The 23526-nt window shown below is 46.8% G+C and overlaps 1 protein-coding gene across 2 annotated transcripts in view; it reads left to right on the forward strand.

The window, feature by feature from the left end:
- The window catches only part of CDKAL1 (CDK5 regulatory subunit associated protein 1 like 1), a 1663077-nt gene that overhangs the window by 48868 nt on the left and 1590683 nt on the right, over positions 1-23526 (forward strand). For both annotated transcript variants that reach the window (XM_063923244.1, XM_063923245.1), the window contains exon 4: positions 17981-18093. In XM_063923244.1, coding sequence (XP_063779314.1) covers positions 17981-18093 — 113 coding nt within the window. The remainder of the gene's footprint in view (positions 1-17980; positions 18094-23526) is intronic.

The following is a 23526-nucleotide window of genomic DNA, read 5'->3' on the forward strand; positions in this document are numbered from 1 at the left end:
TACCCTGGATAGGGATAATATATTGTTAACTATAGAGCATTTGAAGGATGCATTACTATATATGCGTGATGCACAGAGGGATATTTGCACCCTGGCATCAAGAGTAAGTGCTATGGCCATCTCTGCCAGAAGAACGTTATGGACACGTCAGTGGTCAGGGGATGCGGATTCCAAACGACATATGGAAGTATTGCCGTATAATGGGGAGGAGTTATTTGGGGCTGGTCTTTCGGACCTGGTGGCCACGGCAACGGCTGGAAAGTCCACCTTCTTACCCCAGGTCACTTCACATCAACAGAAAAAGACACCGTCTTTTCAAACTCAGTCCTTTCGTTCCCATAAATACAAGCGAGCAAAAGGCCATTCCTTTCTGCCCCGGGGCAGAGGAAGGGGAAAAAGACTGCACCATGCAGCCGCTTCCCAGGATCAGAAGCCATCCCCTGCTTCTGCCAAGTCTTCAGCATGACGCTGGGGCTTTACAAGCAGACTCAGACTTGGTGGGGGCCCGTCTCAAGAATTTCAACGCGCAGTGGGCTCACTCGCAAGTGGATCCCTGGATTCTACAGGTAGTATCGCAGGGGTACAAACTGGAATTCGAGGCGTTTCCCCCTCGCCGGTTCCTGAAGTCTGCTCTGCCAAAGTCTCCCTCCGACAGGGAGGCAGTTCTGGAAGCCATTCACAAGCTGTATTCCCAGCAGGTGATAATCAAGGTACCCCTCCTACAACAAGGAAAGGGGTATTATTCCACGCTGTTTGTGGTACCGAAGCCGGACGGCTCGGTGAGACCAATTTTAAATCTGAAATCCTTGAACACTTACATAAAAAGGTTCAAATTCAAGATGGAATCACTCAGAGCGGTGATAGCGAACCTGGAAGAAGGGGACTATATGGTGTCTCTGGACATCAAAGATGCTTATCTCCACGTCCCAATCTACCCTTCTCACCAAGGGTATCTCAGGTTTGTAGTACAAGACTGTCATTATCAGTTTCAGACGCTGCCGTTTGGGTTGTCCACGGCACCTCGGGTCTTTACCAAGGTAATGGCCGAAATGATGATTCTTCTTCGAAGAAAAGGCGTATTAATTATCCCTTACTTGGACGATCTCCTGATAAGGGCAAGGTCCAGGGAACAGTTAGAAGTCGGAGTAGCACTATCTCAGATAGTGTTACGTCAGCACGGGTGGATCCTAAATATTCCAAAATCGCAGCTGATTCCAACGACACGTCTTCTGTTCCTAGGAATGATTCTGGACACAGTCCAGAAGAAGGTTTTTCTCCCGGAGGAGAAGGCCAAGGAGTTATCCGAGCTAGTCAGGAACCTCCTAAAACCAGCCCAGGTATCGGTGCACGAGGGTCCTGGGAAAAATGGTGGCTTCTTACGAAGCAATTCCATTCGGAAGATTCCATGCAAGAACGTTTCAGTGGGATCTACTGGACAAATGGTCCGGTTCGCATCTTCAGATGCAGCAGCGGATAACCCTGTCACCAAAGACAAGGGTGTCTCTCCTGTGGTGGTTGCAGAGTGCTCATCTTCTAGAGGGCCGCAGATTCGGCATTCAGGATTGGATCCTGGTGACCACGGATGCAAGCCTGAGAGGCTGGGGAGCAGTCACACAGGGAAAAAACTTCCAGGGCTTGTGGTCAAGCATGGAAACATCTCTTCATATAAACATTCTGGAACTACGGGCCATTTACAATGCCCTAAGTCAAGCGAAACCCCTGCTTCAGGGTCAGGCGGTATTGATCCAATCGGACAACATCACGTCAGTCGCCCACGTAAACAGACAGGGCGGCACGAGAAGCAGGAGGGCAATGGCAGAGGCTGCAAGGATTCTTCGCTGGGCGGAAAATCATGTGATAGCTCTGTCAGCAGTGTTCATTCCGGGAGTGGACAACTGGGAAGCAGACTTCCTCAGCAGACACGACCTTCACCCGGGAGAGTGGGGACTTCACCCAGAAGTCTTCCACCTGATTGTAAACCGTTGGGAAAAACCAAAGGTGGACATGATGGCGTCACGTCTAAACAAAAAATTAGACAGATATTGCGCCAGGTCAAGGGACCCTCAGGCAATAGCGGTGGACGCTCTGGTGACACCGTGGGTGTACCAGTCAGTGTATGTGTTCCCTCCTCTGCCTCTCATACCAAAAGTACTGAGAATCATAAGAAGGAGAGGAGTAAGAACGATACTCGTGGTTCCGGATTGGCCAAGAAGGACTTGGTACCCGGAACTTCAGGAGATGCTCACGGAAGACCCGTGGCCTCTACCTCTAAGAAAGGACCTGCTCCAGCAGGGGCCTTGTCTGTTCCAAGACTTACCGCGGCTGCGGTTGACGGCATGGCGGTTGAACGCCGGATCCTGAAGGAAAAAGGCATTCCAGATGAAGTCATCCCTACCCTGGTCAAAGCCAGGAAGGATGTAACCGCAAAACATTATCACCGCATTTGGCAAAAATATGTTGCGTGGTGTGAGGCCAAGAAGGCCCCTACAGAGGAATTTCAACTGGGTCGTTTCCTCCATTTCCTGCAAACAGGACTGTCTATGGGCCTAAAATTAGGGTCCATTAAGGTTCAAATTTCGGCCCTGTCGATTTTCTTCCAGAAAGAACTGGCTTCAGTACCTGAAGTTCAGACATTTGTAAAAGGGGTACTGCATATACAACCTCCTTTTGTGCCTCCAGTGGCACCTTGGGATCTCAATGTTGTTTTGAGGTTCCTTAAGTCACATTGGTTTGAACCACTCACCACTGTGGACTTAAAATATCTCACATGGAAGGTGACGATGCTGTTAGCCCTGGCTTCAGCCAGGCATGTGTCAGAATTGGCGGCTTTATCATATAAAAGCCCTTACTTAATTTTTCATTCTGACAGGGCAGAATTGAGGACTCGTCCTCAATTTCTCCCTAAGGTGGTTTCTGCTTTTCACATGAACCAACCTATTGTGGTGCGGCTACTAGGGACTTGGAGGACTCCAAGTTACTTGACGTTGTCAGGGCCCTGAAAATATATGTTTCCAGGACGGCTGGAGTCAGAAAGTCTGACTCGCTGTTTATCCTGTATGCACCCAACAAGCTGGGTGCTCCTGCTTCTAAGCAGACTATTGCTCGTTGGATTTGTAGTACAATTCAGCTTGCACATTCTGTGGCAGGCCTGCCACAGCCTAAATCTGTAAAAGCCCATTCCACAAGGAAAGTGGGCTCATCTTGGGCGGCTGCCCAAGGGGTCTCGGCTTTACAACTTTGCCGAGCAGCTACTTGGTCAGGGGCAAACACGTTTGCTAAATTCTACAAATTTGATACCCTGGCTGAGGAGGACCTGGAGTTCTCTCATTCGGTGCTGCAGAGTCATCCGCACTCTCCCGCCCGTTTGGGAGCTTTGGTATAATCCCCATGGTCCTTACGGAGTCCCAGCATCCACTAGGACGTCAGAGAAAATAAGATTTTACTTACCGATAAATCTATTTCTCGTAGTCCGTAGTGGATGCTGGGCGCCCATCCCAAGTGCGGATTGTCTGCAATACTTGTACATAGTTATTGTTAACAAAATCGGGTTATTGTTGTTGTGAGCCATCTTTTCAGAGGCTCCTTCGTTGTTATCATACTGTTAACTTGGTTCAGATCACGAGTTGTACGGTGTGATTGGTGTGGCTGGTATGAGTCTTACCCGGGATTCAATATCCTTCCTTATTATGTACGCTCGTCCGGGCACAGTATCCTAACTGAGGCTTGGAGGAGGGTCATAGGGGGAGGAGCCAGTGCACACCACCTGATCCTAAAGCTTTTATTCTTGTGCCCTGTCTCCTGCGGAGCCGCTATTCCCCATGGTCCTTACGGAGTCCCAGCATCCACTACGGACTACGAGAAATAGATTTATCGGTAAGTAAAATCTTATTTTTACCCCCACATGCTGGTACTTGTGGTTCTCCAAGTACCAGCTTGCGGAGGAGGCTTGCTGGGACTTGTAGTTCTTCTGCAAAAAACAATATTATATGATTTTACACAAGGCTATCAGCCCCCCATCCGCAGCCCATGGATGGGGGGGACAGCCTCGGGCTTCACCCCTGGTCCTTTGGTGGCTGGAGGGGGGGACCCCTTGATTTAAGGGGTCCCCACTCCTCCAGGGTACCCCGGCCAGGGGTGACTAGTTGGGGATTTAATGCCACGGCCGCAGGGACCGGTATAAAAGTGTCCCCCGGCTGTGGCATTATCTCTGCAGCTAGTGGAGCCCGGTGCGGTTTCAAAAAATACGGGGGACCCCTACGCTTTTTGTCCCCCGTATTTTTTGCACCAGGACCGGACGCAGAGCCCGGTGCTGGCTCTAAAAATACGGGGGATCCCCTGTCCATTCCACCCCCCCGTATTTTTACAACCAGGACCGGCTCAAAGAGCCCGAGGCTGGTTATGCTTAGTAGGGGGGACCCCACACATTTTTTTTTTCGTGATTTTAACCCATTCCTACCCCTTCCCACTGAAAACCATGCTCTCTCTATTTTAGTCAGTTAAAAAAAAAAATATTCTTTTAAAAAATCTATAAATAATTCTTGTCTCCTAATAGACAAACCAAGTACATAATCCCTTCTAATATAAATAGATATGCTATTGGCAATAAAAAAAACACACAAAAAAAACATGTTTTAAATTTTTTTTATTAGATTCCGCCAGCAAAGTGAGGCGGAATGAAATTGACGAAATTACTGTTGAAAAGCACTGTTGTCGAATCGACATTCTTCAATTGAATATACTTTTGTCAAAAAGACGCATTTTTAACAGTGCAGACATGTCGAATTTGACAACTGTCGAATCTGAAACGGCGTTTTTTTTGTCGAAAAGTACTGTATTGCATTGTCGAATCCAATTCGACATGTTTTTTTTGTCGAAAATGCCCCGGTTTTCGACTTTGCCGGCAATTCGACCGCAATTGCATATACCTCATAGTATTACTGTTCTGCAGAGCTTCGTCTCGTGAGTAGAAAGTAAACAATGCTTTGCATGCATGGAAGCTATATTGTTCTCACCACAGGATAGATAAGTAGAGCGATGATGACAGTTTAAGAAGTGGGCTTGAGATTGGTGGAAGGGAAATCTAAGGGAAGGATGCTAGTAAAAAATGTGCTATAGCATTGAATGAGGCACCCAGTGTGTTGAAGGGAAAGGAATACAACGTGTGAAAAATAAAAACAGCGCTAATAATAAATCTAAAAAACAGGTGTTTCCTTAAGATAAATCACATACGTTTAATGTTACTCAACATACATATAAATAAAAATTCTCTCACAAATGTGAACCATAATAAATAGAGCCTCTATAGCCAGTCTTTGACCACCGACGTTTTGATATAAATAAGCACACCTATTGGTATTGGTAATGTCCCTGTGACCGGTCACAATATCAACAGGATCCTTAAGGTCCATACACACTTAACGATAAAATGAGCGACGTCGCTCATTTTCCCCCTCCTTGAGCGACGTCGCTCATTTCATCGTTAAGTGTGTATGCCGCCAGCGACGACCGATGCGCGGCCCCGCGGGTCGGCAACGATCGTCGCTGTCGGTAGGGCATGCATGAAGGATGTGGACTGTCGTCCACGACCTTCATGCAGGGCTGGCGGGGGCGTGACGTTTCTGAGCGATATGAGCGGTCATATCGCTCAGTGCGTACAGGCGGCCGCCGACCGGCCGGCCCGGGAGGGGGAAACGTTAGACGATGTCGCTCACAGAGCGACATCGTCTAATGTGTATGGGCCTTTAGTTTTAAATATGCAGGTATGTCCAATCTTGTGGTATAATTACCAAATATTTAGTGGATTGGCCGGGTATCCCACCTAGCGAGGGTCCAGAGGCTGTCTCCGATCCGACGCAGATGTTTGGTGGTTTTCCCTCTATTAATTTTCCACGTCCATAGATTGAAGAATGTCCAAGATGATGATGACTGCAATGGTATCCTGAAGGTGGCTTTAAAGTGTCAGGGAAATCTAAGGGAAGGATGTAAAAAATGTGCTATAGCATTGAATGAGGCACCCAGTGTGTTGAAGGGAAAGGACTTAGCCCAAACTTTGCGACATGGACATGCCTTTCATAGGACATGGCAAGCCCATCCAATACACCTGTTTCTGTACAATAGTAACTTTCACAGTGTTGAGAAGTATGTGCACTAAGCTACATAGAGCTTCCTCCTTTTTCTTTATTGTATGTTTTTATTACAGGGGGTTCCCATACACAGTCCTCAAGGCAGACTAAAGCTGAGTACACACTAGACGATATAGTGGACGATGTGTCCGATTCCGACACATCAATCGCAATATCATCTGCTATGTACGCACTCTGTCACTGACTATGCACACTCCTGCGCGTCGTCAGCAAGGATAGCCGGCATCGCCAGCAAAGGCCATGCTGCCAAGTAAACTTCCTCTTCGGGTATGTCCTGAAGTCTCAAATTGTTAGACATTCTCGATTTTCTAGGTCTTCCAAACATTGCCAGTCTTCCCTTAATTGAGTGTCTGATTGCACTTGGATTGTACCAAAGATATTTGTAATTTCCTTCCTACAATGCTGTGACTTGGGCCTCTAAGCGTGACAGAAAAGATTGGAAAGTGGAGATATGAAATTAGTCTGTGTGTGTCCCGCGCCCCTTCCCACCCCCCTCCCTCCCCGTTGATGGATAGGCTCAGTGATTGGCAATGCATAGGCAGGCTCGGACTGGGCCACCGGGGAGATAACCTATAGGCCCCACTGATTTGTAGCTACGCCCTCTTTTTGTAAGGGCGGGGCCTACCAGAGTTGGACCAAGGGGCAGGAGAGGCGTGCTGCATTCTTCTCCCCGACCCTCAGAAGGAGCAGCAGGCAAGCGGCAGCAGAGCCTGGGTGGCGGCAGTGACTGTGAGGCTGAGTTGCACTGAGGACCAGGAGAAGCGCGCTGCGCTCTCCTCCCCGGCACTCAGATGCGGCAGCGGTGAATGTGTGAGGCAAGAGGCGTGCTGCGCTCTCCTTCCTGGCCCTCAGACGAAGCAGCAGGCATCGGGAGCAGCAGCAGAGCCCGGGCGGCGGTGGTGAGCAGCACTGTGGGGACATATGTGTATCCGGCACTGCACTGCTGGGGGCGTATGTGTATCCGGCACTGCACTGCTGGGGGCGTAGGTGTATCCGGCACTGCACTGCTGGGGGCGTAGGTGTATCCGGCACTGCACTGCTGGGGGCGTAGGTGTATCCGGCACTGCACTGCTGGGGACAAGACTTAGGTCGACAGTCATTAGGTTGACCACTATTGGTCGGCATGGTCACTAGGTCGACATGAGTTTAAAAAAAATAATCAATTTTTCAAAATTTTTTTTCATACTGTACGATCCACGTGGAATATGATTGGGAATAGTAACCGGTGCTGAGCGCAGTGGTACCGGAGTGAGGCACCTTGCTCAAAGCATGACGAGCCATGCGAAGGGACACTGCACTAATTGGGGTTCCCCGTCACTTTACAAAGAAAACGACACACAAAAAAGTAAAAAAACTCATGTCAACCTTTTTTCACGTCGACCTAGTGACCATGTTGACCAATTGCGGTCGACCTAATGACTGCACCGTCGCTTCTCATCCAACCTGATGGAACTTGAGAGGTGCTGCAAAGAGGAATGGGCAAAACTGCCCAAAGATAGGTGTGCCAAGCTTGTGGCATCATATTCAAAAACACTTGAGGCTGTAATTGCTGCCAAAGGTGCATCAACAAAGTATTGAGCAATGGCTGTGAATACTTATGTACATGTGATTTCTAAGTTTTTTATTTTTAATAAATTTGCTAAAACCTTAAAACTTTTCACGTTGTCATTATGGGGTATTGTGTGTAGAATTTTGAGGGAATGAATGAATTTATTCCATTTTGGAATAAGGCTGTAACATAACAAAATGTGGAAAAAGTGAAGCGCTGTGAATACTTTCTGGATGCACTGTAATGATGGTACTGGCCTTTGGCACTAATTCTGCATCTTAGGCATCCCCCTAAACTTTGATGCCCTAAGCGACTACTTAAGGTCACCTGACGTTACAGCTGGCCCTGTGCATTTCCTCATCAAATGCTACTTCTACGCGTCAGTTCTTTTAGATTTTGATCTCTTCCCTCTTTATAATTTTACCCCGTTTCAAAAGTTCAGTACCATTGCCATTTGTGTATGTTATCTTGTATCCTTAGTAATCTGCCAGAATGGTCACTAGTGGTGAGTGTGCAATGGTACTCGAAGTTGAGGTGTGGGTGATGTTTCTAATACTTGGTCAGAGTGCCACTTGTGGAAGCCTGAAGAGAGGCATGTGAAGTCTTTTATGCTAAGTGATGTTAGTCTTTTATTACATTATTATCTTACCAGGTTGCACATCACAACATTAATACATACATACATACATACATGGGTCTCCTTTTTCCTTAAATTTACTACGTGATGTATTCATTTGGCTGTACTGAAATTATGCTTTTTGCAGTCCCCTACATTAATATTGGAGAATAGATTGCTTTATAAATATGAGTTTATCATCATAAGCTTTCTCTACCTGATTTATTCTAGTACATTGCTATAATCACCTCTCTTTCATATTATACTTTTACTGTTTATCACAGCTGGGCCATGTGTACAGACTTCCCTGTCTCCCACAAAGCTTTCTTTCAAATGCATCTGAGCACAGAATCAAGTCTGCAGTAAATGTTACCACTGTGCGCCTCCCAGTGGTGGCAGCAGGAACTGTTCCTTCCCAGCCACAAATATTTTGTATCTAATGTAAAATGAGCACTTTGGGGATTATTTAGAGTTAATCGCAGTTTTTGTTAAATTAGCACAAACTACGATCTAACTACTCACATGCTGGAGGCCACCCAGCATGTGTGGTACCGCCCCGCGATGCGATCGCAATTCAATTGCGATTGTATCAAATAAAAGGTAGGCCTCTGCGCGGCAGCATATGCATGTGGTCCCTTGCCATGTTTTCTATCGCAGGAAACGCAGACAACTTCATCGGGCCGCCCTGAATACAACCATAACATGCCTCCATTTCTTGCTCTCCGTAATCCCCATTCCCATGCCATGTTGCCTGCCCCCTGCCATTTATGTCGTGGTCGCATCCTCCTGGGATGCAATCGCATCATGCTAACCAGCGCACATCAGCCGCTGCGCTTGTGCAGATGGCGAAAACACGGCCTTCACAGCGATCGCAGCCATGGTGATCAGCTCTGAATAAGGCCCATGTTCGGTACTTGGTTGTTTGTAACGAGACCCCAGAATAGTGCTTCTCGTAACAAGAGTTTCCTTGAATTCACTACAATTTTAGCTTGTGTTTGTTTCCGAGTCTGTTGTATTGTTTCTTTTGAACAAGGCTGTTTTATGTATATAACTGCTCTCATGTGATGTTTGTTCGTTCTCATAGCATTAAACCATTGCTATCAAGTTTCAGGGGTATTTCCATCAAATTAAAATTGATGAAAATCAGTAAATATACCTTTTTAGTGATCTGTCAAACATAAAAAGTATTATGTATTGTAAAGGCTTTGAAATGCTATACTTTACGTGGATCTATTGTACAGTCCCTGTATTAAGATTTTGCCATTTTTAATTGTAGTATGCTCATTAACGAAAAAAGGTTGGTAGTTAAATGATGGCAATTGCTATCACGTTACTGCTGTTCTGACACTGAGCATGTGAGGTTACATTGGATCATTCTGCTATTGCCGGCATGTGAGGAGTATGCAGCCTGCTCGGAGTAGTCGTCTTATACCTCTGTGGTGATGCTGTTCACATAGGATCTGATGATGGGTAATGAAGCAGAAAAAACATTGCTTTTTGGAGTTTGATCCATTTTCCAGGTTGCAGTCCTCACTGAGAATAATTGGGATGGTGATCTGCAGTGTTAGTTTGTCCAGTGCAGAGGATATCACTATATGTCTTTTATTGAATAACTTGAAGTACATTACAGCCCATATCTAATACATAAAGACATGTCATATTAAAGTAATAACAACTTTAAATAATTTTATTTTATAGTAACTCTTGCAATGGCTGCCCAGTGGGAAACAACTTCCCCCATCATTTCTCAGTACCTACCTGCTTGTAGACATGCACAGCAACACTCATAGCACTTATACCATTTTAAATTACAAAGGAAATAATAAATGCTAAGCTACAAGTATATAATAATTGTACACCACATTCTCCCAATTAGAAGACTTGCTACCATAGACCTGCCAAGGCTATATGGTATTGTATTACACTACATCTGACATTTGCGAAAGCAGATAAATTTAAAATAAATTAATACAATTATAATTATTCCTTACCTTTATATCCATCCTTGTGTTTAGAAAGTTCTAATAGAGCAATTCAGGAGCTGTTGTGTAGTGATCTTTGTGAATCTCTTCTCTTCAACCTCACTCTGCCTAATAAGAGTAGAAATATGGTTTGATTCTGAATTATTACAAAAAACTAGATTAACTGACCCACAGCTTCACCCAACCCCCCCACTTGTGGTAAGTCATCTCCTTATAACGCTGACCCATTGCCCTCACCTGCATTTACATAATTATTATATAGATTACATTGACCATTATTGGAGCCTTGAACAAAACTGTGACTTCCCACCAGGGTTAAGGGCAGAACAGTTTTAAATTTGCACGCAAGGTGATGGCTTATGGATTTTTTTTTCCATCTTATTTAAGATATTTAAAATTAAATTGTCACAGTATTTGTTTCATGACCCTTTTTTAATATGTTGGCAAATGAATAGGAACATTTAGCATACATGGCAAAGGAGAAGAAAACCAGTAGTGCTCTTGGTGCATGGCCATCCCCCAACCGCAGTTCAAAGTAAAGTTTGAAGTAAAAGGACTGCTGTGCCTGAGAGCTCTCCTCTAATTTAGCTATCCACCTATGTGGCCAAATTGAGTGTCTTATGTAACAGGACCTACATGTTCATGGTCACCATTAAGGACAGTGCTGTTGTTGGGGCTGTTAGAAAAAGCAGGGCAGAGACATAATCTGCTGTGTTTATATAGGTGGGATTTTTCCGTTTCAGAATGTTAAAATATATAGATTTTTTTATTTATATGCTTGCTAGCGGCTTCGCTCGTGTGGATGTCTGTTAATTGCTTAGCAGAACTCATTTTACAAAGACCGTAATGGCACCTAATATTGTGATGTATATCTTATATTGTACACATTGATCACAAATTGTCTTTGTAGACAATATTCACAGTTTTCCCTTCAGGGATTAACACAAAAAAATGCTTGTGGCTACTAACTCGTGAGCAGGCCATGTAAAGCTGGCCATGGGAGAAGCAGCTGGCCCTGAGATCTATGCCTGCAGCCCTGAGCGTTTGCCTCTGCGACTTGTTGATCGTTATAGTGAAGCAGATTCTCACAGGAAACTGCGGGCGCTTGAATTGAAAAGGAAAGTTGTTGGGGATAAGGGGTATGTGTGGTATAAACACAGTCTCACCTGCGCCACCTCCCGTTAGAATCTCTGCCTCAGTTAGGTTCCTCTGCAGAGCAGTAACTTTCATTCTGGCTCTGTTGCATAACTTGGGTGGAGTCCTGACCGCTGAAGCATTATCGGAACACCAACTTTCAGTGCGACTTTCAGAGTGTCAGTTGTCTGCTTTTTCCTTTATTGCTCCTCTTTCTGATGTCACAATTTTTTTTACATTTTTTGTTTCGTCTCCATAGTTCATAAACAGTCCCTAGAAGTAGTATTTCTCTGACGTCCTAGTGGATGCTGGGAACTCCGTAAGGACCATGGGGAATAGACGGGCTCCGCAGGAGACTGGGCACTCTAAAAGAAAGATTAGGTACTATCTGGTGTGCACTGGCTCCTCCCTCTATGCCCCTCCTCCAGACCTCAGTTAGATTTCTGTGCCCGGCCGAGCTGGATGCACACTAGGGGCTCTCCTGAGCTCCTAGAAAGTTTATTTTAGGTTTTTTATTTTACAGTGAGACCTGCTGGCAACAGGCTCACTGCATCGAGGGACTAAGGGGAGAAGAAGCGAACCTACCTGCTTGCAGCTAGCTTGGGCTTCTTAGGCTACTGGACACCATTAGCTCCAGAGGGATCGACCGCATGGAACTGGCCTTGGTGTTCGTTCCCGGAGCCGCGCCGCCATCCCCCTTACAGAGCCAGAAGCAAGAAGAGGTCCGGAAAATCGGCGGCAGAAGACATCAGTCTTCACCAAGGTAGCGCACAGCACTGCAGCTGTGGGCCATTGCTCCTCATGCACACTTCACACTCCGGTCACTGAGGGTGCAGGGCGCTGGGGGGGGGGCGCCCTGAGCAGCAATAAAAACATCTTGGCTGGCAAATATATCACAATATATAGCCCCAGAGGCTATATATGTGATAAATACCCCTGCCAGAATCCATAAAAAAGCGGGAGAAAAGTCCGCGAAAAAGGGGCGGAGCTATCTCCCTCAGCACACTGGCGCCATTTTCTCTTCACAGTGCAGCTGGAAGACAGCTCCCCAGGCTCTCCCCTGTAGCTTTCAGGCTCAAAGGGTTAAAAAGAGAGGGGGGGCACAAAATTTAGGCGCAATATTGTATATACAAGAAGCTATTGGGAAAAATTCACTCAATATAGTGTTAATCCCTAAATTATATAGCGCTCTGGTGTGTGCTGGCATACTCTCTCTCTGTCTCCCCAAAGGGCTGTGTGGGGTCCTGTCCTCAGTCAGAGCATTCCCTGTGTGTGTGCGGTGTGTCTGTACGGCTGTGTCGACACGTTTGATGAGGAGGCTTATGTGATGGCAGAGCAGATGCCGATAAATGTGATGTCGCCCCCTGTGGGGCCGACACCAGAGTGGATGGATAGGTGGAAGGTATAAACCGACAGTGTCAACTCCTTACATAAAAGGCTGGATGACGTAACAGCTATAGGACAGCCGGCTTCTCAGCCCGTGCCTACCCAGGCGTCTCAAAGGCCATCAGGGGCTCAAAAACGCCCGCTCCCTCAGATGGCAGACACAGATGTCGACACGGAGTCTGACTCCAGTGTCGACGAGGTTGAGACATATACACAATCCACTAGGAACATCCGTTACATGATCCCGGCAATAAAAAATGTGTTACACATTTCTGACATTAACCCAAGTACCACTATAAAAGGGTTTTATGTTTGGGGAGAAAAAGCAGGCAGTGTTTTGTTCCCCCATCAAATGAGTGAATGAAGTGTGAAAAAGCGTGGGTTCCCCCGATAAGAAACTGGTAATTTCTAAAAAGTTACTGATGGCGTACCCTTTCCCGCCAGAGGATAAGTTACGCTGGGAGATATCCCCTAGGGTGGATAAGGTGCTCACACGTTTGTCAAAAAAGGTGGCACTGCCGTCTTAGGATACGGCCACTTTGAAGGTACCTGCTTATAAAAAGCAGGAGGCTATCCTGAAGTCTGTATTTACACACTCAGGTACTAGACTGAGACCTGCAGATAGTGCTGCTGCAGCGTGGTCTGTAACCCTGTCAAACAGGGATACTATTTTGCGAACATAAGACGTCGTCTTATATATGAGGGATGCACAGAAGGATATTTTGCCGGCTGGCATCCAAAATTAATGCAATGTCCATTCTGTCAGGAGGGTATTAGAGACCCGACACTGGACAGGTGATGCTGACTTTAAAAGGCACATAGAGCCTTATAAGGGTGAGGAATTGTTTGGGGATGGTCTCTGGGACCTCGTATCCACAGCAACAGCTGGGAAGAAATTTTTTTACCTCATGTTTCCTCACAGCCTAAGAAAGCACTGTATTATCAGGTACAGTCCTTTCGGCTTCAGAAAAGCAAGCGGGTCAAAGGCGCTTCCTTTCTGCACAGAGACGAGGGAAGAGGGAAAAAGCTGCACCAGTCAGCCAGTTCCCAGAATCAAAATTCTTCCCCCGCTTCCTCTGAGTCCACCGCATGACGCGGGGGCTCCACAGGCGTAGCCAGGTACGGTGGGGGGCCGCCTCAAAAATTTCAGCGATCAGTGGGCTCGCTCACAGGTGGATCCCTGGATCCTTCAAGTAGTATCTCAGGGGTACAAGCTGGAATTCGAGGCGTCTCCCCCCCGCCGTTTCCTCAAATCTGCCTTGCCGACAACTCCTTCAGGCAGGAAGGCTGTGCTAGAGGCAATTCACAAGCTGTATTCCCAGCAGGTGATAGTCAAGGTGCCCCTACTTCAACAAGGAACGGGGTTACTATTCCACACTGTTTGTGGTACCGAAACGGGACGGTTCGGTGAGACCCATTTTAAATTTGAAATCCTTGAACACATACATAAAAAAATTCAAGTTCAAGATGGAATCGCTCAGGGCGGTTATTGCAAGCCTGGAGGAGGGGGATTACATGGTATCCCTGGACATCAAGGATGCTTACCTACATGTCCCCATTTACCATCCTCACCAGGAGTACCTCAGATTTGTGGTACAGGATTGCCATTACCAATTCCAAACACTGCCGTTTGGACTGTCCACGGCACCGAGGGTCTTTACCAAGGTAATGGCAGAAATGATGATACTCCTTCGAAAAAAGGGAGTTTTAATTATCCCGTACTTGGACGATCTCCTTATAAAGGCGAGGTCCAAGGAGCAGTTGTTGGTCGGAGTAGCACTATCTCGGGAAGTGCTACAACAGCACGGATGGATTCTATACATTCCAAAGTCACAGCTGGTTCCTACCACACGCCTACTGTTCCTGGGGATGGTTCTGGACACAGAACAGAAAAAAAGTGTTTCTCCCGCATGAGAAAGCCAAGGAGCTGTCATCTCTAGTCAGAGACCTCCTGACACCAAAACAGGTATTGGTGCATCACTGCACACGAGTCCTGGGAAAAATGGTAGCTTCTTACGAAGCAAAATTCCATTCGGCAGGTTCCATGCAAGAACCTTTCAGTGGGACCTCTTGGACAAGTGGTCGGGATCGCATCTTCAGATGCATCGGCTGATAACCCTGTCTCCAAGGACCAGGGTATCTCAACTGTGGTGGCTGCAGAGTGCTCATCTTCAAGAGGGCCGCAGATTTGGCATACAGGACTGGGTCCTGGTAACCACGGATGCCAGCCTTCGAGGCTGGGGGGCAGTCACACAGGGAAGACATTTCCAAGGACTTTGGTCAAGTCAGGAGTCGTCCCTACACATAAATATTCTGGAACTGAGGGCCATTTACAATGCCCTAAGCCTGGCAAGGCCTCTGCTTCAAAACCAGCCGGTACTGATCCAATCAGACAACATCACGGCAGTCGCCCATGTAAACCGACAGGGCGGCACAAGAAGCAGGATGGCGATGGCAGAAGCCACAAGGATTCTCCGATGGGCGGAAAATCACGTCTTAGCACTGTCAGCAGTGTTCATTCCGGGAGTGGACAACTGGGAAGCAGACTTCCTCAGCAGACACGACCTACACCCGGGAGAGTGGGGACTTCATCCAGAAGTCTTCCAACTGTTGGTAAACCGTTGGGAAAGGCCACAGGTGGACATGATGGCGTCCCGCCTAAACAAAAAAACTAGATATTGCGCCAGGTCAAGGGACCCTCAGGCAATAGCTGTGGACGCTCTAGTGACACCGTGGGTGTACCAGTCGGTTTATGTATTCCCTCCTCTGCCTCTCATACCAAAGGTACTGAGAATAATAAGAAAACGAGGAGTAAGAACGATACTCGTGGTTCCGGATGGGCCAAGAAGAGCTTGGTACCCAGAACTTCAAGAAATGTTATCAGAGGACCCATGGCCTCTACCGCTCAGACAGGATCTGCTACAGCAGGGGCCCTGTCTGTTCCAAGACTTACCACGGCTGCGTTTGACGGCATGGCGGTTGAATTCCGGATCCTAAAGGAAAAGGGCATTCCGGAGGAAGTCATTCCTACGCTGATAAAAGCCAGGAAAGAAGTAACCGCAAACCATTATCACCGTATTTGGCGAAAATATGTTGCGTGGTGTGAGGCCAGGAAGGCCCCAACAGAGGAATTTCAGCTGGGTCGTTTTCTGCACTTCCTACAGTCAGGAGTGACTATGGGCCTAAACTTGGGTTCCATTAAGGTCCAGATTTCGGCTGTCGATTTTCTTCCAGAAAGAACTGGCTTCACTGCCTGGAGTTCAGACGTTTGTAAAGGGAGTGCTACATATTCAGCCCCCTTTTGTGCCTCCTGTGGCACCTTGGGATCTCAACGTGGTGTTGAGTTTATTAAAATCACATTGGTTTGAGCCACATAAAACTGTGGATTTGAAATATCTCACGTGGAAAGTGGTCATGCTATTGGCCTTGGCTTCGGCCAGGCGTGTGTCAGAATTGGCGGCTTTATCATGTAAAAGCCCTTATCTGATTTTCCATATGGATAGGGCAGAATTGAGGACTCGTCCCCAGTTTCTCCCTAAGGTGGTATCAGCTTTTCACTTGAACCAACCTATTGTAGTGCCTGCGGCTACTAGGGACTTGGAAGATTCCAAGTTACTGGACGTAGTCAGGGCCTTAAAAATTTATATTTCCAGGACGGCTGGAGTCGGGAAGACTGACTCGCTTTTTATCCTGTAGGCAACCAACAAAATAGGTGCTCCTGCTTCTAAGCAGACTATTGCTCGCTGAATTTGTAGCACAATTCAGCTGGAGCATTCTGCGGCTGGATTGCCGCATCCTAACTCAGTAAAAGCCCATTCCACGAGGAAAGTGGGCTCATCTTGGGCGGCTGCCCGAGGGGTCTCGGCTTTACAACTTTGCCGAGCTGCAACTTGGTCAGGGGCAAACACGTTTGCTAAATTCTACAAATTTGATACCCTGGCTGAGGAGGACCTTGAGTTCTCTCATTCGGTGCTGCAGAGTCATCCGCACTCTCCCGCCCGTTTGGGAGCTTTGGTATAATCCCCATGGTCCTTACGGAGTTCCCAGCATCCACTAGGACGTCAGAGAAAATAAGATTTTACTCACCGGTAAATCTATTTCTCGTAGTCCGTAGTGGATGCTGGGCGCCCATCCCAAGTGCGGATTGTCTGCAATACTTGTATGTAGTTATTGCCTAACTAAGGGTTATTGTTGAGCCATCTGTTGAGAGGCTCAGTTATATTTCATACTGTTAACTGGGTGTAGTATCACGAGTTATACGGTGTGATTGGTGTGGCTGGTCTTACCCGGGATTCAAAATCCTTCCTTATTGTGTCAGCTCTTCCGGGCACAGTATCCTAACTGAGGTCTGGAGGAGGGGCATAGAGGGAGGAGCCAGTGCACACCAGATAGTACCTAATCTTTCTTTTAGAGTGCCCAGTCTCCTGCGGAGCCCGTCTATTCCCCATGGTCCTTACGGAGTTCCCAGCATCCACTACGGACTACGAGAAATAGATTTACCGGTGAGTAAAATCTTATTTATTATCATCATCATCCTTTATTTATATGGCGCCACAAGGAATCCGCAGCGCCAATTACACAGTACATAATAAAATGAGCAAACAAGAAAACAGCACTTACAGTACAGGACAATATAGGACAGGTATAGAAAACCCGGGGTTAGGTGCCATAAGAGGGAGTATAAGATAGTGTAAGTAAGAAAAGGCAAGGCACATGAGGAAATAAGTCCCTGCTCTTGCGAGCTTACAATCTAAAAGGTGAGGGGCTAACAGACCGGAGTGACACAGAAAGGGTAGACAGTGTGTATGTTTCTGAAAAAAAAAAAAATGTGCTGTGTACAGACACAACCCTTACAGTTTTCTTATATGTATAGATGTTGCTTGAGAAATTCATGTCTCTCTTTTTTTTTTTTTTTTTTTTTTATGGATTTTTCATAACAAGGTTTGCTGTCATAGATGATGGTGTTGACCACTAGTCTTGAATGGACTTTCTGTCTGACAAACTTGTGCCTCAAAATGTTGATGTATGTACTACTTCTACTACTACTAATAATAAAAGTCCTGCGTGGAACAATTATACATGTGTAAAGATTTTGAATGAGATGTGGGGAAAAATGTAAGGCTAGTATGAGTCATACTTCTCAATTATTTATTTCTCTGTCTTTACTCAGCACTATCCCGGGCACTCAGAAGATCTGGATACGGACATGGGGCTGCTCGCATAACAACTCTGATGGGGAGTATATGGCTGGCCAATTAGCTGCATATGGCTATGGTATAACAGGTATGAAATGAAAGCGGTGTTCTGAGTTTCTAGTAACCAGTGATGTTCTCGCTAAGAGTTTGGTCTTGTTGGGAAGTTAGCTAATTTTCACTGACTAGATGTGTGTGTGATCCATGTAAACTGCCATGGTTCGCGGCCTGAAACAAAACAATGTCCTTTTTTATTGTAATGCATTTTAAAACTGGGTTGTTCAGATAGAAAAACAAATTGGGATATAAACTGAGACTAATTGTGCATCGTTAGTGCCATGGAGCGCACACGTTCCCTAACTTAACTGGCCGTTAGCTGTGGCTGAGCTATTTAATTTTTTTCCCCATCTCCCTTTTCTTCGTACCACTTTCAGCACCACCTCGCCCTTTTTGTAATTCCTGGGGGAATTCAGGTATTTGTGGGGTCTGTGCCGGGTGACCTATGGAGAAATTAAACTGTTTGCTCCGTTCAAGCGCGAACAGCTGCCTGCATTTCTGGTCACAGCCCCCCATGCTGACAAGCAGAAATGTGCAAAAAGTGACCCATTTGGTCGCCCAAATGGCACTTTTTACTTTGCGTCCATTTCTTTGGACAGGTTTAGCTGCTTTGCGCTTGTTTTGGCGCAACAAGCGTGGTAATATAAATGTTTTTAATTGTGATTTCCCGTCACTGTCTCATCATGACAGTAATGCATTGTAATTCAGGCAGTAAAACGACATGTCAGTGGCCTGACTAGAGGAAAATACAAACTGAAAAGGGTGGTCAATGAAGGCTAGAAGTGCATAAAACGAAAAATAAATTAAAAACAGAACTCTGTACAGAAGATAAAAAAATGTGTGGCACAAAGCCATGGTGACTCATAGAATGCCGGTGGTCAGAAGACCGGTGTCTGAGTTCCCGACACCTGTCAGAATCCCAACAGCCGACCTGCTAAACGTAAGTATGCTGGGGAGGGTAAGGGTTAGACTGTGGGAAGGTGGGCTAGGGTTAAGGACTAACAACCCGAACAATCCTGGAATTTAGCTGTGCTGGTGGACTGAGGTTAGGAGAGAAGGGCGGTCACATAATTACATCCCTAATGTATAATACTATTACTGGTTTTTGTCAGTATATAATTAGAACTCATATTTACATCTTTGCTGCAGTCACGCCAAACAGCCCATCTTGGCACGCCAAGTCGCTTAAGAATTTGCGATCGTTGGGCGTCGTATTTTTTTTTTCCAGAAAGTGCGTCTTAGTCACAGCACACTGCGAATAGGACACATGAGGAGACACTGCTGATTAATTTGATATGTGACACTTGTATAGCTGTGTGCAACTGAGTTTCAAAATCTGTAGGTTGTACAATGTAGCAGCCATAGCGTTTTTTCCAGAACAAGTTCTGTTCTGCTCCGTATACATACTCAGTCACACACAATATACAGATGTCATAAATCAAATAAAGCAGCAGAGTCTCCTCATGCGTCCTAGTTGCACTGTGTTGCATTTTCTGCAAAAAAAGTCATACCTTAGCAGAGTTGCACGGGACCTTGCGGCACCTTGCACTGTGTGGTGTATCGAGGCTAGATGTATGAGGACGCATCTGTGTGTTGTGTTTGCTGCTAAAATCAGTCTGAGTCTCACCATGCTACTTTATATTATATTGATAATATGATCCATAAGGGAAGTGGGCATATTTTGACATTATATAATATATACTCTCAGTAGCCACTTAATTCGGTAGATAGGAGTAGGTCACCCTTTTGCCCCAGAACCCACTGACTTTTTCATGGCATGATCCTGCACATTCATACTGCAATTCTCCTGTACCACCACATCCCAGAGATGCTGTATCCTGATGGAAGAAGATACATAGGGGTATATTCAATTGAAGTCTGATCCATTCCGACATCCATTTGTCGGAATGGATCCGACCTGGGCTATTCACATGACATCTCAATTCGACTTTTAAAAAAAATCGAATTGAGATTTGTGGGGTGGGGGGTTGGGTAGAGATGGGCTCGGCTCTCTCCCGTCTCCCCATTCCCCCCCCCCCCCCTCCCCCTCCCCCCCAGCCTCTCTGCCTCTCCAGTCTCTCCTCTCTGTCGCTGCATCACAACCGCCGCTCACGGCAACGTTCACCCGGCTCCAGCAAACAAGGTTTCGCTTGCTGGAGCCGGGTGGACGCTGCTGTGAGTGACGGCTGTGACATCCTCCACCGCGGCTCTGCCCGTCCCCCGCCTCGGCTCTGCCTGTCCCCGCCGCTGCTCTCCCCATCTCGCTGACTTTTTTTAAAGTCGAAGTGAGATGGTCGAAAAGGGGGCCCCCATTTTCGACAACAGCACGTGGATCGGCAACTATTCCGCCGATCCACGTGCTTTTCATCAAGTAGAATTCCTCGACTTGTCAAAAAATTTGGGGTTTGATTGAATAGGTCGGAACCCCTTCCGACCTAAAAAAGTCGAAAACTGACATCTTTTTGACAGACTGCAACTTTCGACTTCAATTGAATATACCCCATAGACTGTGGTCAACAACAAGTTTTCTTTGGTATTTAAAGAATGCTCAGTTAGAATTAAGTGGGAGTAATGTGTGTCACGCTAACATTCCCAGCATTGTTACATTACCATCACCAGTCTGAACCATTGATAAAATCAGGATGTTTTCTCGTTTTGGCCAAATCGAAATTTGTGAGACCAGGCAACGTTTTCCAATGCTAAACTGTTTCGTTTGGAGAGCCTGTGCTTGCTGTAGCCGGTTTTCTTTTCCTAGCGGATAGGAAGGGAACCCTGTACTACTGTAGCCAGGTCCTGCGACAGCGGGGGTCAAGGGGGACACCTGAACCGGGCCCCAAGGATACACCACTTCGCGCCTGGCAGGGATGTGAGCAGTATTGTCCAAATAGGGCAGCGAGCTGTAGGCGCAGACTCAGTGACGGGAGCCTCCCACACACAATGATTGTGCAAACCGCTCTTCCGGATCCAGGTCTGTTGCAGGCAGTTATGGGACATGGCATCAGCTCAGCTGGCCAGGATTCCTGTTCCCTGCGCTGGCCTTTTCTGGTGGGGAGAGAGGGCCGCATGGTACCTGCAGTGCAGGTTAGTCTCTCCTCGAGGTTAGAGTGGATTAGTGAGGGAATACAGTGCTTTGGGATGGGGTGGGGGAGCTGGGAACGTTGTGTGTGTCTGTCTGTCTGTCTATCTATCTATCTATCTATCTATCTATCTATCTATCTATCTATCTATCTATCTATCTATCTATCTATCTATCTAATATCTATCTAAGGGTGCCCCAGAGAAATCACTGTAGCCCATCCACTTGTCATACTGTACCACTGTTGGTTATTTAAGTTTTTGTCCTCTTCTGATCAGGCCAGTGTCTGGCCATTAACAAGGTGTTTTCACCCACAGAACTGCCACTCACTGATGTTTTTTTTGTTTTGCTCTCTATTCTTTGTAAAGGCTGTTTTGAGTGCAAATCCCAAGAAATCAACAATTTATGAAATGCTCAAACAAACGTGTCTGGTGCCTGTATTAATTCCATAGTCCAAGTTCTTGGATCTTATTTTGCCATTCTGCGGTTTCTGAACAAAAACTGTATGCTTTATGCGTTGAATTGCTGCCATATTATTGATTCAGTAGATATCTGCACTAATGAGCAGTTATGTATTAATATGAAAATATAAATTTATGTATTAACATGAACCCCATATTTCTCACTCAGGTGACATGACATAGGGGGTCATTCCGAGTTGATCGTAGTTGTGCTAAAAAGATGTACAGCACAGGGCTAGTCCGCCCCGCATGTCGGTCCTGCCATCCCTCGCACAAGTACAAAAACATCGCACAGCGGCGATGATTTTGTACTTGTGGAGTAACTCCCGGCCAGCGCAGCTCCTGCGGCTGGCTGGGAGTTGATCGTCGCTGCCCCTGGTCGCAGCGGCTGCGTGTGACGTCACGCAGCCGCTATGGCCCGCCTCCCGCACGATACGGCCATGCCTGCGTTGGCCGGACTGCGCCCCCATAACGGCGGCCAAACGCCGCCGTGCCGCCCCCTCCCACCCAGCGACCGCCTCTACCTGTCAATCAGGCAGAGGCTATCGCTAGAAAATGCATGCGCTGGCGCCGGCGCATGCGCAGTTCCTACCTGATCGCTGCGATAAACTTCACCGAGCGATTTGGTCGGAATGACGCCCATAGTCTTAGTGGTGCACCAGTGACCCGAAGGCTGTAGTTACATAATACATACTGTATTTACCACTGCTGATAACTTGTATGTTAATGTTTCGTTTACAGTGTTAAACTTGTTTTGATTTGGTTAAAGAAATTAACCATCTCTTCACTTTAATACCTTTTGACTTTGTATTAACTGCAATAATAATGTTTCACCATGTGATGGCAGCAGAGGATAAGGTAAATGGTTGCTCTGTTTCTTGTTAAGTATTCATCATTTTGATACATCAACTGTTCTGAAACAAAAGTTGGACATTTAAAGCTCTTAGGCACTTTTAATTTTTCGCTTTTAAAATGCCTATCCACATGTTTTTGAAGCTAGGCCTCCCTCTGCTTCTTATGGCATTTTCTTTCCTGTCTAGCTGCCCTGGCAGTACCTAGCTAACTCTTAGGCCTGCACCAGCATAGACCCTAGGAAAACAAGGCGGCGGCTATTGTTAAGCTCTTTTGCATGGCCGCTGTCTCCCCAGGGCTTCCGGCATCTTCCTCCGGCGTCTTCACCTGGGGGTCGGCGGCCTTTAAGCTCTTTTGCATAGTCGCCGCCCATCCAGGACTTTTACGTCGTCTTCTTTCTTCAGGAGCCTTTCACTGCTCCTCCTCCGCCGTCGCACTGATGCTGCTGCCTTGCGCTGTCTTATATAAGTCAGCCGGAGGGGGCGGGGCGATGATGCAGCGACCCGTGATTGGCTTGCGGGGGCCATCTTGAATTTCAGAAATGATGCTGAGGTGCCATTTTTTTAAACTGATACCGCTCCGCTGCCAAACTCTGCAGAATGGCAGACTGGAGTCTCGGATCCTTGACTGCAGCTAATACCATCGCGTCCCGCCGCGCGCACACAGTGATGACAGCGGATCCAGTGACGGATCCTCTGGCCTCACTGACAGGGGCGTGCTTTCATGGGTTGAGAGCACGTCCCCGTATAAAAGCGGCACTTCTAATGGTACTGCTTTCCAATGTATTTTCAGTGGGCTTCTACTGACCATGGGTTGCCCCCCCCCCCCCCCCCCCCCCCCCGCACCCCTCTCCCGCACCTTTCCCTATGACAACGGGAGGCACCACTCCATTTACAGAGTGATAATGATTAGATTAATATAAAGGAGATACTTATGACAGAATTTGTGTCATAAGTATCTTTGTATTATTTTAATTATTAATGACAGGGGAGGCACTGCCTCCCCTGACTGCACGTCCCTGCTCTCCACCTGCCACAAGCAGTGTAGAATATAACCAGAAAGCTGCTCATGCTGATGC

Source organism: Pseudophryne corroboree, chromosome 5 (genome assembly GCF_028390025.1).
Source record: "Pseudophryne corroboree isolate aPseCor3 chromosome 5, aPseCor3.hap2, whole genome shotgun sequence".
In the NCBI taxonomy this organism is placed as follows: Eukaryota; Metazoa; Chordata; class Amphibia; order Anura; family Myobatrachidae; genus Pseudophryne; species Pseudophryne corroboree.